Raw genomic sequence first — 13,061 nt, 5'->3', positions numbered from 1 at the left:
CATCAAAATAAAAGAGACTAATTAAGATGGGGAGGGGATATGATGGAAAATGGAGTTTCAAAGGGGAAAGTGTTTGCTTGCAGTGGCAAGAAACCCTAATGTACCCATACTCACTGTCTGTCTCTCTCTCAAATAAACAAATAAAAATGTTTAACTAAATCTCAAATACGAAGTTGTCACTGCACGTGCCCATAAACCCAGCATTTGGGAGACTGTGGCAGAAGGAGCACCAGGTGAGGGGCAGCCTAAACTACACAGGGAGACCTGTGTCAAGAAGCCAAGGGCTGGGAATGTACTAAGGTGACAGAGCTGCTTGCCTAGCACACTGGAGGCTCTGAATTCCATCCCTGGCACTTTAAAAACTAAAAGAATGAAATATAAAACAAACAATATTCCAATTTAGAAGCGATTACAAGGATTTCATTGTGCCTTATTAATTTCATAGAAACTCTTCCTTAAAATAATTTAGCTAAAAAGAGAAAACTCATTTGTGTATTTGAAAACTTCTTAAAATTTATTCCTAGTATCCTGTTTTAAGTTAGCAAAATACCACTTGCCATTTCTCCATGGTAACAGGACTATCCTTGTTTAACTTTTCGTACAGTCCTTCATTTTCTTTCACCACTTCTTGGACTCGCATCCTAAGTGATCTCATTTCCACCTGAAAGAAAACCGGTGTAGACTGAAATGCGTACGTCACACACAGCGTATTCCCAGTGAGCACTACTGCCAGGCTACTGCAGAATACAACAGCCATTTGCTGAGGCCTCCCGACCGCCAGGTCCCAGGCTCCAAGTGTGTCCTCAGGGAGCCTGAAATCCAGTGGGAACCACCAAGGTGCCTGCGGCGGCATGGAGCACAGGGACAAACAGCCTGAGTTTTAGGTACTCAATTCCTAATTTATAACAACATTTTCTTTCTTTATGTATGCATTTATGAGAGAGAAAAAAAAAGAGAGAAAGAATGCCAGGGCCTCTAGCCACTGCAAACAAACTCCAGACACATGTGCTGCCATGTGCATCTGGCTTACGTGGGATCTGGGGAACTCTAACCTGCCTCCTTAGGCTTCACAAGCAAGCACCTTAGCCGCCACGCCATCTCTCTGAAATAGTTGCCAAATACATGGAAATTTACAAAAGAAGGCTGAAGAGACAGCCTAGTGGTTATGGCACTTGCCTTTAAAGCCTAAGGACCCAGGTTTAATTCTCCAGGTCCCACTTAAGCCAGATGCACATGGTTGTGCAAGCATCTGGAGTTCATATGCAATGGCAAGAGGTCCTGGCATGCCCATTCTCATTCTCTCTCTCTCTAATATATATATAAATAAAAACTTTAATAAAAATTTTTTGTTTGGCTTTTCGAGGTAGGGTCTCACTGTGGCCCAGGCTGACCTGGAATTCACTATGGAGTCTCAGGGTGGCCTTGAACTCATGGCAATCTTCCTACCTCTGCCTCCCGAGTGCTGGGATTGAAGGTGTGAGCCACCATGCCCAGCTTAAAAAAATTTTTTTTAAAGAGAGATTAAAATGGCAGAGTTGCTAGAATGTCTAGTTTCAGGACTTTAGAAGATGAACTGGATTTTTATGTAAAAAGCAGAAGCTTTCTATCCCTTTGAAAGCCTGTGTGGGTGGGGAAGAGTCAAGGCAGACCTGAGGCTAAGCTTGCCCATGCCATGCTCAGGGCTCCATCCCTCCTCTCGTCAGCCATCCACCCTGACATGAGGCCGCAGGTGGGCGGGTTCTGGCTGCTTGTGCTCATGTTTATGACCCTGCTCCTGATCTCCACTGTCTTCCCCAGCCAGTGCCTGCTGGCCTCAGTGCCCTGTGCGGGCCCCTGTGAGAATCTTAGGTGCCAATATTTACTCGGGGGCAGGGGAGGAAGACGGGAAATACTGGTCTCCCAACTATCAGACATATATGCTTACATGTGTTTTGACTGACTACTGGAGTTGTGGTGCTAGACTGAGCCCAGGCTCTTGGGCAGGCTGGGCAGGTACTCCACCAGGGAGTCACAGCCCAGCGCACTGCTGATCTCTTAAAGCAGGATTGCCAAGTGCCTCCTCTCACCTAACCCCATGTGCCTGCAGGTCACCTGGCTCTCCTCTGAGGTGTCTGGGCAAACTAAAGCCAACAGGCCAGCTGCCCATTTTGGAGGCCAGTTTTCCTGGGCGCACAGTGTGTCACTCACGGGTGGCCTGCGCCATCTCTGTGCTGCAGCAGTGCGGCTGAGTCTCTGTGACAGAGACTCAGGCTTCAGAGAGCCTAAGTGTGTCCTAACTGCTCTTCATAGGAAAAGTAGCTTGACACTGGTTGAGACACTGTACCCAACTATTAACCATATTATCATGCTCATTTGTATCAATGAGCACAAGATAAATTCATGCTCTTTTAAATAATTAAGGGGGGGTGGTGGAGAGATGGCTTAGCAGTTAAGGCGCTTGCCTACAAAGCCTAAGGACCCAGTCTGACTCTCACTAGATGCACAAAGGTGAGGCAAGCGCAGGTCACACATGCCCGCTCGGTGGTGCAAGAGTCTGCAGTTCAACTTCAGTGGCTGAGGCCAATTCTCTCTCTCTCAAATTAAAACAAAACAAAACAAAACAAAACTGAGAATCCACGCTGGGCATGGTGATGCACGCAGGAGTCTGAAGCAGGACAATGGCTATGAATTTGAGACCAGCCTCAGCTACAGAGTGAGTTCCAGGTCAGCCCAGGCTGGAAACCCTAACTCCAAAATACCAGAAAGGAAAAAAAAATTACATGACTAGCAGTCAGCCATGAAGGTTCATGGACGGAGCAGGAGAGGTTCATGGGATGCAGGACTGCCAGCCAAGACAAGTGGCCCAAAAGAACTCTTCCTACTCTGGCCCTGTAAACCCAAATCCTTCCCTCTGTGGATCCTTCAATCCAGAAGTCTACTTGGTCACTTAGTGAGGACCCAGGAGGAGGCAGCAGGGAAAGACCCGGGAGGCATCCTGGACGCCTGAGCAGCACGGTCTTCCTGAAGAGAAGGAGCCTCTGCCAGAGCCCGTCCAGGACCCCAGAGTCAACAGCCAGAAAGACAGTCCTTACATCCAAGTGCTCCCCACACTCATCTATGGCACCTCTCTGGGCCTGTGCTTTGGGGAATTGAGTGTAAGTCTGACTAAAACACTCCAGCCTATAATCTTCTCTGGCTGCCCAAATCCTCCCCCCCGCCCGCTTCTCTCTTGATTTTTCGAGGTAGGGTCTCACTCTAGACCTGGAATTCACTATGTAGTCACAGGGTGGCCTCGAACTCACAGTGATCTTCCTACCTCTGCCTCCTGAGTGCTGGGATTAGTGGTGCACACCACCACACCTGACCCCAAATGGCCCTTCTAAAAGTAGGGTTTGTAGTTGCAAAGTACTAACAACTGTGAGCCTCCTCACTACATTTTCTGAACTGTACGATCCTAGCCACATGGGGTGCTTGTCCCAAGCCACAGCTCCCACCTGAACCCCAAGATTCCAGATGCATGGGGTGTCTGTCCCAAAGCCACGCTCCCTCCTGAACCCCAAGTTCCCAGCCACAAGGGGCGCCTGTCCCAAGCACAGCCTCCAGCAAGGGCCAGCCTTCCCTGCACACTCCTCCCATCCCATGCCCATCCCCCCTCCTGCTCTCAGTCACTTCCTTTTCCCCTCCCACCTACCACACTCCTCCCTCCTTTTCTGTAGCAAACATGTTGGGCACACTTGCCTTCAATGCGTGGCCCCGGCGTGAAGCAGGCTTTAGTTTTATAAACCTTGTCTCTTCTGAGACACCTGCTGACCTACCTCCAGGCTGGCCCTGAGCTCGTCCTTCTCGTTCATTCTGTCTTCATAAGCCATCAGCAAAGGTGAAAGGGACTTTAAATCCACCTGAACACGGAGTCATCAAGCAAAAGATGGTCACACATCTGTCACATCAAAACTCAACCAACAACTTTTTTTAAGCAAGAAAACACTTATTTTGGAAGGTTCTTAATAGTTTGGCAAACACAGCCCAGCAAATAGGGGTCTGAAATTAAATAACTTTCACTTACCGACCAGGGTGGTATAGGGCCCTTCTTGGGAAGGCCTTCAGTGTGAACTCTCTGAGAATAAACACATGTTGAACAAAAGATGAATTATACTCTGAAATCCCAAGCCTTATTATTTGCGTGTATGTGTGTATGTGTGTATGTGTGTGGGGAGGGATAATATGTGTATGGGCACACCAAGATCTTTCCCCACTGCAAACAAACACCAGATGCCTGTAGCACTTTTTAGGTCCAGCTTACATGGGTGGCTTGGGAACTGAACCTGGGCCAGAAGACTCTGCAAGCTAGTGCTTTTGACCACAGATCCGTCTTCCCGGTCCCTGGATTGTTCTGAATCTACAGCAGGGCGCATTCTCCTGCAGGGTACACATCCATGCATACGCACACGAGGTAAAGTGATTCCGGAAACACTGGAGAGCAATTCCTCTCTTCCAGATCCTTCAGAGTCTACCTTCCTACAAACAAATCCTTCATTTACTAAATCACAGTACGTCTGTCACTCATGTCTCTGTGCTTTCTAAGAGCAAAGGCCTGGTCTTCTGACCTTATATTTCTTGCCACAGTAATATTTCTTTCTTTCTTTTTTTTTTTTTGGTTTTTTCAAGGTAGGGTCTCACTCAAGCCCAGGCTGACCTGAAATTCACTATGGAGTCTCAGGGTGACCTCGAATTCATGGCGATCCTCCTACCTCTGCCTCCTGAGTGCTGGGATTAAAGGCGTGCGCCACCACGCCCAGCTTGCCACAGTAATATTTAAAAGAAAATACAATTTTTTTGTATTTTTAATTAATTTTTTTTTGAGGTAGGGTTTCACTCGAGCTCAGGCAGATCTGGAATTCACTATGTAGTCTCAGGGTGGCCTTGAACTCACTGCGATCCTCTACTCTGTTTCCCGAGAGGGCTGGGATTTAAAAAAAGGTGTGTACTATAAAAGCCAAAGGAAGGGCAGGACTCCATACAACATGCTCCCTCCAGAAAATGGCCTGCATATCCATGGCCTCACAGTGCCTGACACTACCTGCATAAGACCATCATAAGAGGAGGAAAAGATCATGACATCAAAAGTAAAAGAGAGACTGATTGAGATGGGGAGGGGGTATGATGGAGAATGGAGTTTCAAAGGGGTAAGTGGGGGGAGGGAGGATATTACCATGGGGTATTTTTTATAAATATATGATGGAAATTATTAATGAAAAAATTAAGAAAACCAAAACATCTTGTGGGTTATAGGTGAAGGCTTCCTTATGACTCATACAGATTTTAATAAATTTAGTGGGTGTTCTCATAAAAAAAAAAAAAAAAAAAAAGGTGTGCGCCACCATGCCTGGCTTGAAAATCGGGTTCTTAATAAATAGAAACATTACCTCTTCCTCGGACAAATGCCTGAACCTTGTTTGATAGCGACTCAGTTCTGTGTTCAAACGATGCACAAGCATTTTCAAGCTCTCATTTTCAGCCGTGAGTTCGTGGGCTTGTTTCTTTAGAGAAAGTAGTTCAGATGCAACTATTGAAAACACCGAGTTAGTCATGAGCCCTAGGGATGTAACATCCGCTGCTATCTGGCTAAATGTATGTACTATGTTCACCAAACTGCCCAGTAAGCACTTCTCTTAATGTTCAAACCCATATATTGTTACTCTCACTTTTAGAGAAGCTTCTCTTTTCAGATGGCACTGACCTTGGGATGACTCAGAAGGCACCATGGTGCTGAGAAGTGACAGAGGAGTGCTCAGCACTGAAACATCTCTATCACACCTTTCAAGGCTCAGGGTCCATTGCAGAAGAGGTGGTAGAAAGAATGTAAGAGCCAAAGGAAGGGTAGGACTCCTTACAACATGCTCCTCCAGACACAAAATGGCCTAGATATCCATGACCTCACAGTGCCTGACACTACCTACACAAGACCATCATAATAGGAGGAAAAGATGATGACATCAAAATAAGAAAGAGGCTGATTGAGAAGGGGAGGGGATATGATGGAGAGTGGAGTTTCAAAGGGGAAATGGGGGGGGGGAATTACCATGGGATATTGTTTACAATTATGGAAGTTGTCAATAAAAATAATATGTAAGCCGGGCATGGTGGCGCACGTCTTTAATCCCAGCACTTGGGAGGTAGAGGTAGGAGGATCGCCGTGAGTTCGAGGCCACCCTGAGACTCCATAGTGAATTCCAGGCCAGCCTGGGCTAGAGTGAAACCCTACCTTGAAAAAGTAACAACAACAAAATATATATATATATATATGTACATATATATACACACACACATATATACATACATAAATTTTTTAAATAAAAAGAAAAACACTGAGTTAATGTTATAATAAATATATTTCTAGCCATTTTGCTTTTTGCTCCCATGTAAGTTTAGTGGTAGTGAACTCTGTTTTGTGTGTGTGTGTGTGTGTGTAATACACATGAATGAGTGTTTGAAGCTTAATATAATGATACAGATAAAATTAAACCTCAGAAAGTATAATGGAAACATCTTAATTACAATATAAGCTAGCCACAGAAACGTCAAAAATACAAGATGAAATATTATCTCTCAGAATAAATAAAGTGAGAGCTGGGGAAATAGCTCAGCAATTAAAGGCACTTGCTTTCAATGACTGCTGGCCCAGGTTCGAGTCCCCAGTACCCACATAAAGTCAGATGCACAAAGTGGCACAGGCATCTGAAGCCTATCTGTAGTGGCAAGAGGCCCTGGGGCACCCATACATTCACACACTCACTCTCTCACTAATAAATACATTTAAAAAAATTATTTTTTGGTTTTTCAAGGTAGGGTCTAGCTGTAGCCCAGGAAGACCTAGAATTCACTATGAAGTCTCAGGCTGGCTTTGAACTCACAGCAGTCCTCCTACCTCAGGCTCCTGAGTGCTGGGATTAAAGGTGTGCCCAGTATTTTTTTGTTTGTTTGTTTCTCTAAACATATTTTTTTAAATATTTATTGTTTACTTATTTTGAGACAGACAGACAGACAGGGATTGGGCATGCAAGGGCCTCCAGCCACTACAAACAAATTCCAGATACATGTGCCACCTTGTGCATATAGCTTTATATGGGTACTGGGGAGTCGAACCTGGGTCCTTAGGCTTTGCAGACAAGTGCCTTAATCACTGACCCATCTCTCCAGCCCTAAAAATATTCTATTTATTTATTTACTTGAGAGAAAGAGAGAGAGATTAACTCCTTACCATGACACTTCAAACAAATTCCAGATGCATGCACCATCATGTGCATCTGGCTTACATGGGTACTGGGGAATCAAACCTGGGTCTTTAAGATTTACTGACAAGTGCCTTAACTGCTAAGCCATCTCTCCAGCCATAAAAATGTTTTTTTAGCAAGTAAAGTCCTGTCGGCTCTCACCTTTCTGGGAAGATGCTCTCTCAGCCTCCTTCAGCCTTCTGCTGTCTTCCTCCATTGTCTCAAGCTGTAATTGTAACTTGTTCATTTCCTGTTTTGTTGTAAACAGTTCAAGGCTGAGGGTTTGATTCGTAGAGATCATGAGCAAGTTCTCTCTTTGTAATTCCTTGAGCCTTTCTTTGGTTATTTCAATGCACCTTTGAGATACTCGACCACTTGTATCTAAAAAGGCACAGAGGAAAGGCTTGGGTACTTACCATTGACATCAACAAGCACAGCGCTTTATTCCAAAAACTGTATGCAACAACTTCACATCAGGCTTGGAGCTGTGTCCTTGGTCCCTGCAAGAATGGCCTCTCTAGGATGAGTGAGTGGTGGAGGAGGCTAGAGTGGGTGGTGTGACAGAAGGGACACAGGAAGCCATGCACTGTGTGTGAGGCAAAGCGGAGGTCTCACCCTGAAGGCCACCTGAGACAGAAAGGAGAAAGGCTTTGGGGCCAACGTCTGACAATGAAGAACCCCACCCCAGTCCTTCAAGCAGCCGGGAAGATGTGGGTTGGCATGGGGCAGAGCAGCAGACAGTGGGAGACAGGTCACACGGAGCTGAGCTCAGGACTGCCTGGGTGTGGGAGTGAGAGTGAACTGAGAGAAAACACATACACACAGCCACTGTTTGGAGCTAAGCTCTTGGACTGGACCCCCAGACCAGACTAAAAGTCACCATGGAGCCACTCGTACCAAAGCCCAAGTCACTCAACTGTTAAGTTTCAATAGGTTGTCATCTGACCTCAAGAGAGATGATTTCCCACTTGGGCCCATTTCACCCAGCATGGTAAGGAGTTAAACTCTTCTTTTATCCTTAAAAATAAGTAACCTGAATTAGCCTGGTATTAACTAATCAGCTATTTTCTTATTGTTTTCTCTCCCTGTTCCCCTCAGAAGAAAGATAACTGAAATGACCTGCCTACTGCAGCCTCTCCTTTTCAATTAATTTATTTGCAAGCAGAGAAAGAGAGAGAGAAGAAAGACAGAGAGAATGGGTGCACCAGGGCCTCTAGCACTGCAAATGAACTCCAGACACATGTGCTACCTCGTGCATCCGGCTTTATGTGGGCACTGGGGAACTGAACCAGGCTCATCAGACTTTGTAGGCAAGCTCCCTAACCACTGTGCCATCTCTCCAGCCCCTGCACAGCCCTTCTGTCTGGACCATCTGCCCCTTCTGCTCAGCTCACTGGACGGCTAATTAACTCTATGTCACGATGAGTTGTATGACAGGGAACTGCAAACAGAGCCAAAAAAGGTTCCTGAACTAAACTAGTTGTAAGTTTTGTCATTCCACAGGCACCATCAACTTTCGTGTTAGCCTGCCCACTGCCCACACAAGGAGCCCATGGGAGAGAGCAGGTGAAAGCAGAGGAGGAGGCAGGTGAGCTGAGGCCAGCACACATGGTATAGCCGGAAGGGCTGCTTCGGAGAGAGACTGAGGAATGCCACAGCTGGGGGCACCCGGAGGGGACAACAGAGGACGCAGAAAATTTTAAGAAAGAAGAATTGAAAAACAACAACAACAACAACAACAACAAAAGCCGGTGTGGTGGTGCACGCCTTTAATCCCAGCACAGAGGCAGAGGTAGGAGGATCACCTTGAGTTCAAGGCTATCCTGAGACTACATAGTGAATTCCAGGTTAGCCTGGGCTAGAGTGAGACCCCACCTCGAAAAAAAAAAAAAAGAAAAAAAGTAAAAAAGAAAGGAGCAAGAAGACTGCAAGGCCAGGTGTCGTGGTACACACTGCAACCATATTAGGGAAGCTGAGGCAGGAGAATCACAAGTTCCAGGCTAGCCTGGGCTACATAGTGAAACTCAGTCTTGAAAGAAAAGGGAACAACAGAACCAGTATCTATTTTGGGGGAGGGTCAAAGGCCTAAGTTTGACAACTGACAGCTCTCCCAAGCTGAAGCACAGGGAAAAGCGAGCTTCATTTTCAGAAGAACAACACGACTCGGGGTATTCTCGGAAACCGTAAGCGTGTCGAGCACCATCAAGGCCGGTACCTGGGAAGGGAGGAGGTTTCTCGGGTAACGGCGCGTTTCCATCCTAGGGAGAAACAAACCTGAGTGTGAGCAAAGTCCGAGCATCTTCTCGCAGTGGACGGACACAGCGCGAGGCCCTGGAGGCCGGGTGGAGAAGAGCACCTTCTCCCTCGTGTCTCACGGCTCTTGGCTTTAGCCACAACTGTCGTGACTGAATCTTACACCTTCCAGCACCCCCTTCCTGGGCCTCTGCTGGGTGGGGAAGTCCTGTTCCAGCTCCCTTGTCTGTGACCAGTGACTGTCTTTACACTGGATGGTATGCGACATGGCAGCAAGTGCCAGGCAGAGATGCACAGGCAGGGCCAGTTCTCACTGGGATACAAAATAAAGGACCTGCAAACCGCAGCAAAGTGTGTTTCCAAAGGACCGAGTAGAGGTCACCATACAACCTTGCTTCTCAAGCTGAAACTGAGAAGGAAAGGTTGTGTGTGAGCTGTCACCAAACTCCCCATGATGAGTGAGTGTGGTTGCTGTTAAGGTTCTAATTACTGCACACAGGTTATTAATTAATCTTCCTGTGGAATGTGATTTGTATTCTACCTTATTTATTTACACGTGTATGCACACATGCACCACACACACCAGGGTCTCTTCTGCTGAAAACAAGTGCCTGTCTAGCTTTATGTGGGTATGGGGAATTGAACCTAGGCCAGCAGACTTTGCAAGCAAGTGCTTTTAACTGCTAAGTCATCCCCAGCCCCTTGTCTTGGTTTTTGGAGACAGGGTCTCACTCTGTATCCCAGGCTGGCCTTTAACTCTTGGTTCTCTTGCTTCACCCTCCCACCTGCTGGGATGACAGGTGTGACCCATTACACCTGTTTAGAAAATGTGGATTTTTGTTGTTGTTGTTCTTGTTTTCTAAGGTAGGGTCTCACTCTAGCTCAAGCTGATCTGGAATTCACTGTGTGGTCTCAGGGTGACCTCAAACTCACTCATGATGATCCTCCTACCTCTGCCTCCCAAGTGTTGAGATTAAAGGCGTGTGCCACCACACCTAGCTGAGAAATGTTCAATTTTTAAATTTTACAACATCATACAACTGAAATTAAATGGACACCATTCCTATGTTTGCCAATCAGTTACTAAAACTGCCATCGCTTCTACAACTTATGGGGACAGCTTGCTTCTGCTGCACAACTATGCTATTCTACAAACTATGCCGTTGATCTCTAACCTCTTCATGCACTATTTCCATACTAAACTCTGGAAAGTGTGGTTCCTCACACTCTACAAGTATTTAAATGAGGGCATGGTGGCACATGCCTTTAATCACAGCACTTGGGAAGCAGAAGTAGGAGGATCACTGTGAGTTCAAGGCCACCCTGAGGCTACATAGTGAATTCCAGGTCAGCATGAACTACAGCAAAACCTTACCTTAAAAACAAAAACAAACCAGGAAAGAAAAAAAAAGAGGAGAGAGAGAATTTCTTTTTTTTTTTAAAGGCATGTGCCACTACACCTGGCTCCTATATTCTTTTTTTTTTTTTTTTAATTTATTTATTTGAGAGCGACAGACACAGGAAGAAAGACAGACAGAGGGAGAGAGAGAGAATGGGCGCGCCAGGGCTTCCAGCCTCTGCAAACGAACTCCAGACGTGTGCGCTCCCTTGTGCATCTGGCTAACGTGGGACCTGGGGAACCGAGCCTCGAACTGGGGTCCTTAGGCTTCACAGACAAGCGCTTAACCGCTAAGCCATCTCTCCAGCCCGAGAATTTCTTAAATAAAGCTTCCAATGGGAAAAACTCTCATGGGAAGATTTTTTTTTCTAAATCCAGAAATCACACGACTATGACTATGACGAAATTAAAACAACAAGTTGGCAAGCCGGGCGTGGTGGCGCACGCCTTTAATCTCAGGACTAGGGAGGCAGAGGTAGGAGGATCACTGTGAGTTCGAGGCCACCCTGAGACTACATAGTGAATTTCAGGTCAGCCTAGGCTGAAGTGAGACCCTACCTCAAAAAACAAAACAAAACAAAAATAAACTTCAAATTAGTTTATTCCAGGGATGCAAGGATGATTCCATAAATAAAAATCAGCAATTGTAGTACAGTATACAAATAGAAATCAAGGACAGAAAGCACATGCTACAAAAAAAGAATTGGGGCTGGAGAGATAGCTCAATGGTTAAGGCACTTGCCTGCAAAACCTAACAACTTGGGTTCAATTCCCCAGTACCCACATGAAGCCAGATGCACAAAGTGGCACATTTATCTGGAGTTCATTTGCAATGGCTAGAGGCCCTGGCATGCTCGCTTGCTCTTTCTTCCTTTCTCTCTCTCTGTCTCTCAGCTTGCAAATAATTTAATGTTAAATACAACACAGACACACACACATAGAATGGCCCAGTTCAGATGCTTGAGGTATTTAAAAATGAATAAACAAACAAGAATTATGGTGGAAAATCTCTTTGAAAATGTGAAGTTTTAAGAATAAACTTACCTTTAAATCCAGAACAAGTTGTTTGCCATCTGATAACAAAGAAAAGATGAAAGGGCATGAGAAGTCTGACAACTCAGAAGAGTACAACCACAGAGACTCACCTTGCTGAGATGAGCGGAACAAGGTCCCCGGCTGGGACAGATTTCAAGCAAGGTCACGTGGCATGCTGGTTTGATTCAGGTGTCCCGCATAAACTTAGGTGTTCTGAATGCTAGGTTCCCAGCTGATGGAGATTTGGGAATTAACACCTCTAGGAGGCAGTGTACTATTGGGGGGCGGGCTTGTGGGTGTTACAGCCAGTTTCCCCTTGCCAATGTTTGGCACACTCTCCTGTTTGCTATTGAACACCTGATGTTGGCCAGGGGGTGATGTCCACCCTCTGCTCATGCCATTGTTTTCCCTGCCATCATGGAGCTTCCCCTTGAGTCTATATGCCAAAATAAACCTGCTTTTTCCACACAAGCTGCTTGGTTGGGTGATTTCTGCCGGCAATGTGAACCTGACTGCAGCACATGGAGAGCAGGTTCCAGGGCAAGCGTGGCCTTGACTTGCCCATCTTTCTCTCACTATGCCAAATAAAATATATACAAGTGCCAGTGCACAGTTCCCCAGTGGTACCAGGAGCATATCCATGCCTCAGACCCTTCGCTGATGGTCCACGGTGGCTAGACCCTCAGCTAGTGTGGTGACATGCTCACTCACAGGAGCAAAGGGAAAGGCGCAGCCTGCTGCCAAGGCCTGTGTTAAATCCCGTGCCTGCATGCCGGCAAAGCCTGTCGACCCAGGTTCAATTCCTGGAAAGCCAGATGCACAAACTGGTGCGTGCATCTGGAGTTTGGGGTTTTGTTGTTGTTGTTGTTGTTTTGGGTTTGGGTTTGTTTGCAAGAGGCCGTGCCACACCCATTCTCTAGTGCTTTCTTTTACTCTCTGCTGAAGAGTAAATACAGAATTCTCTGCCCCGTGAGTTCTCAGAGCTCAGATAATAGACAGAAAGATTTCCAAGTGAGCATCCTTATTTTTTTTTTTTTGTTTATTCTTATTTACTTGAGAGCGACAGACAGAGAGAGAAAGAGGCAGAGAGAAAGAGAGAGAGAATGGGCGCGCCAGCATCTCCA

At 46.1% G+C, this 13,061-nt stretch overlaps 1 protein-coding gene across 1 annotated transcript in view; it reads right to left on the bottom strand.

Annotated features, from left to right (window-relative positions):
* The window catches only part of Cep89 (centrosomal protein 89), a 36,789-nt gene that overhangs the window by 11,491 nt on the left and 12,237 nt on the right, over positions 1-13,061 (bottom strand). The window contains exons 6-12 of the mRNA XM_045155240.1: positions 11,947-11,975; positions 9,466-9,508; positions 7,413-7,631; positions 5,403-5,542; positions 4,043-4,093; positions 3,795-3,878; positions 558-661 (exon numbers count right to left, since the gene is read on the bottom strand). Coding sequence (XP_045011175.1) covers positions 558-661; positions 3,795-3,878; positions 4,043-4,093; positions 5,403-5,542; positions 7,413-7,631; positions 9,466-9,508; positions 11,947-11,975 — 670 coding nt within the window. The remainder of the gene's footprint in view (positions 1-557; positions 662-3,794; positions 3,879-4,042; positions 4,094-5,402; positions 5,543-7,412; positions 7,632-9,465; positions 9,509-11,946; positions 11,976-13,061) is intronic.

The sequence above is a fragment of the Jaculus jaculus genome, chromosome 7 (genome assembly GCF_020740685.1).
Source record: "Jaculus jaculus isolate mJacJac1 chromosome 7, mJacJac1.mat.Y.cur, whole genome shotgun sequence".
NCBI classification, from domain to species: Eukaryota; Metazoa; Chordata; class Mammalia; order Rodentia; family Dipodidae; genus Jaculus; species Jaculus jaculus.
The sequence above is the reverse complement of the archived record's forward strand: the minus strand, read 5'-3'. Positions and strand labels throughout refer to the sequence as shown.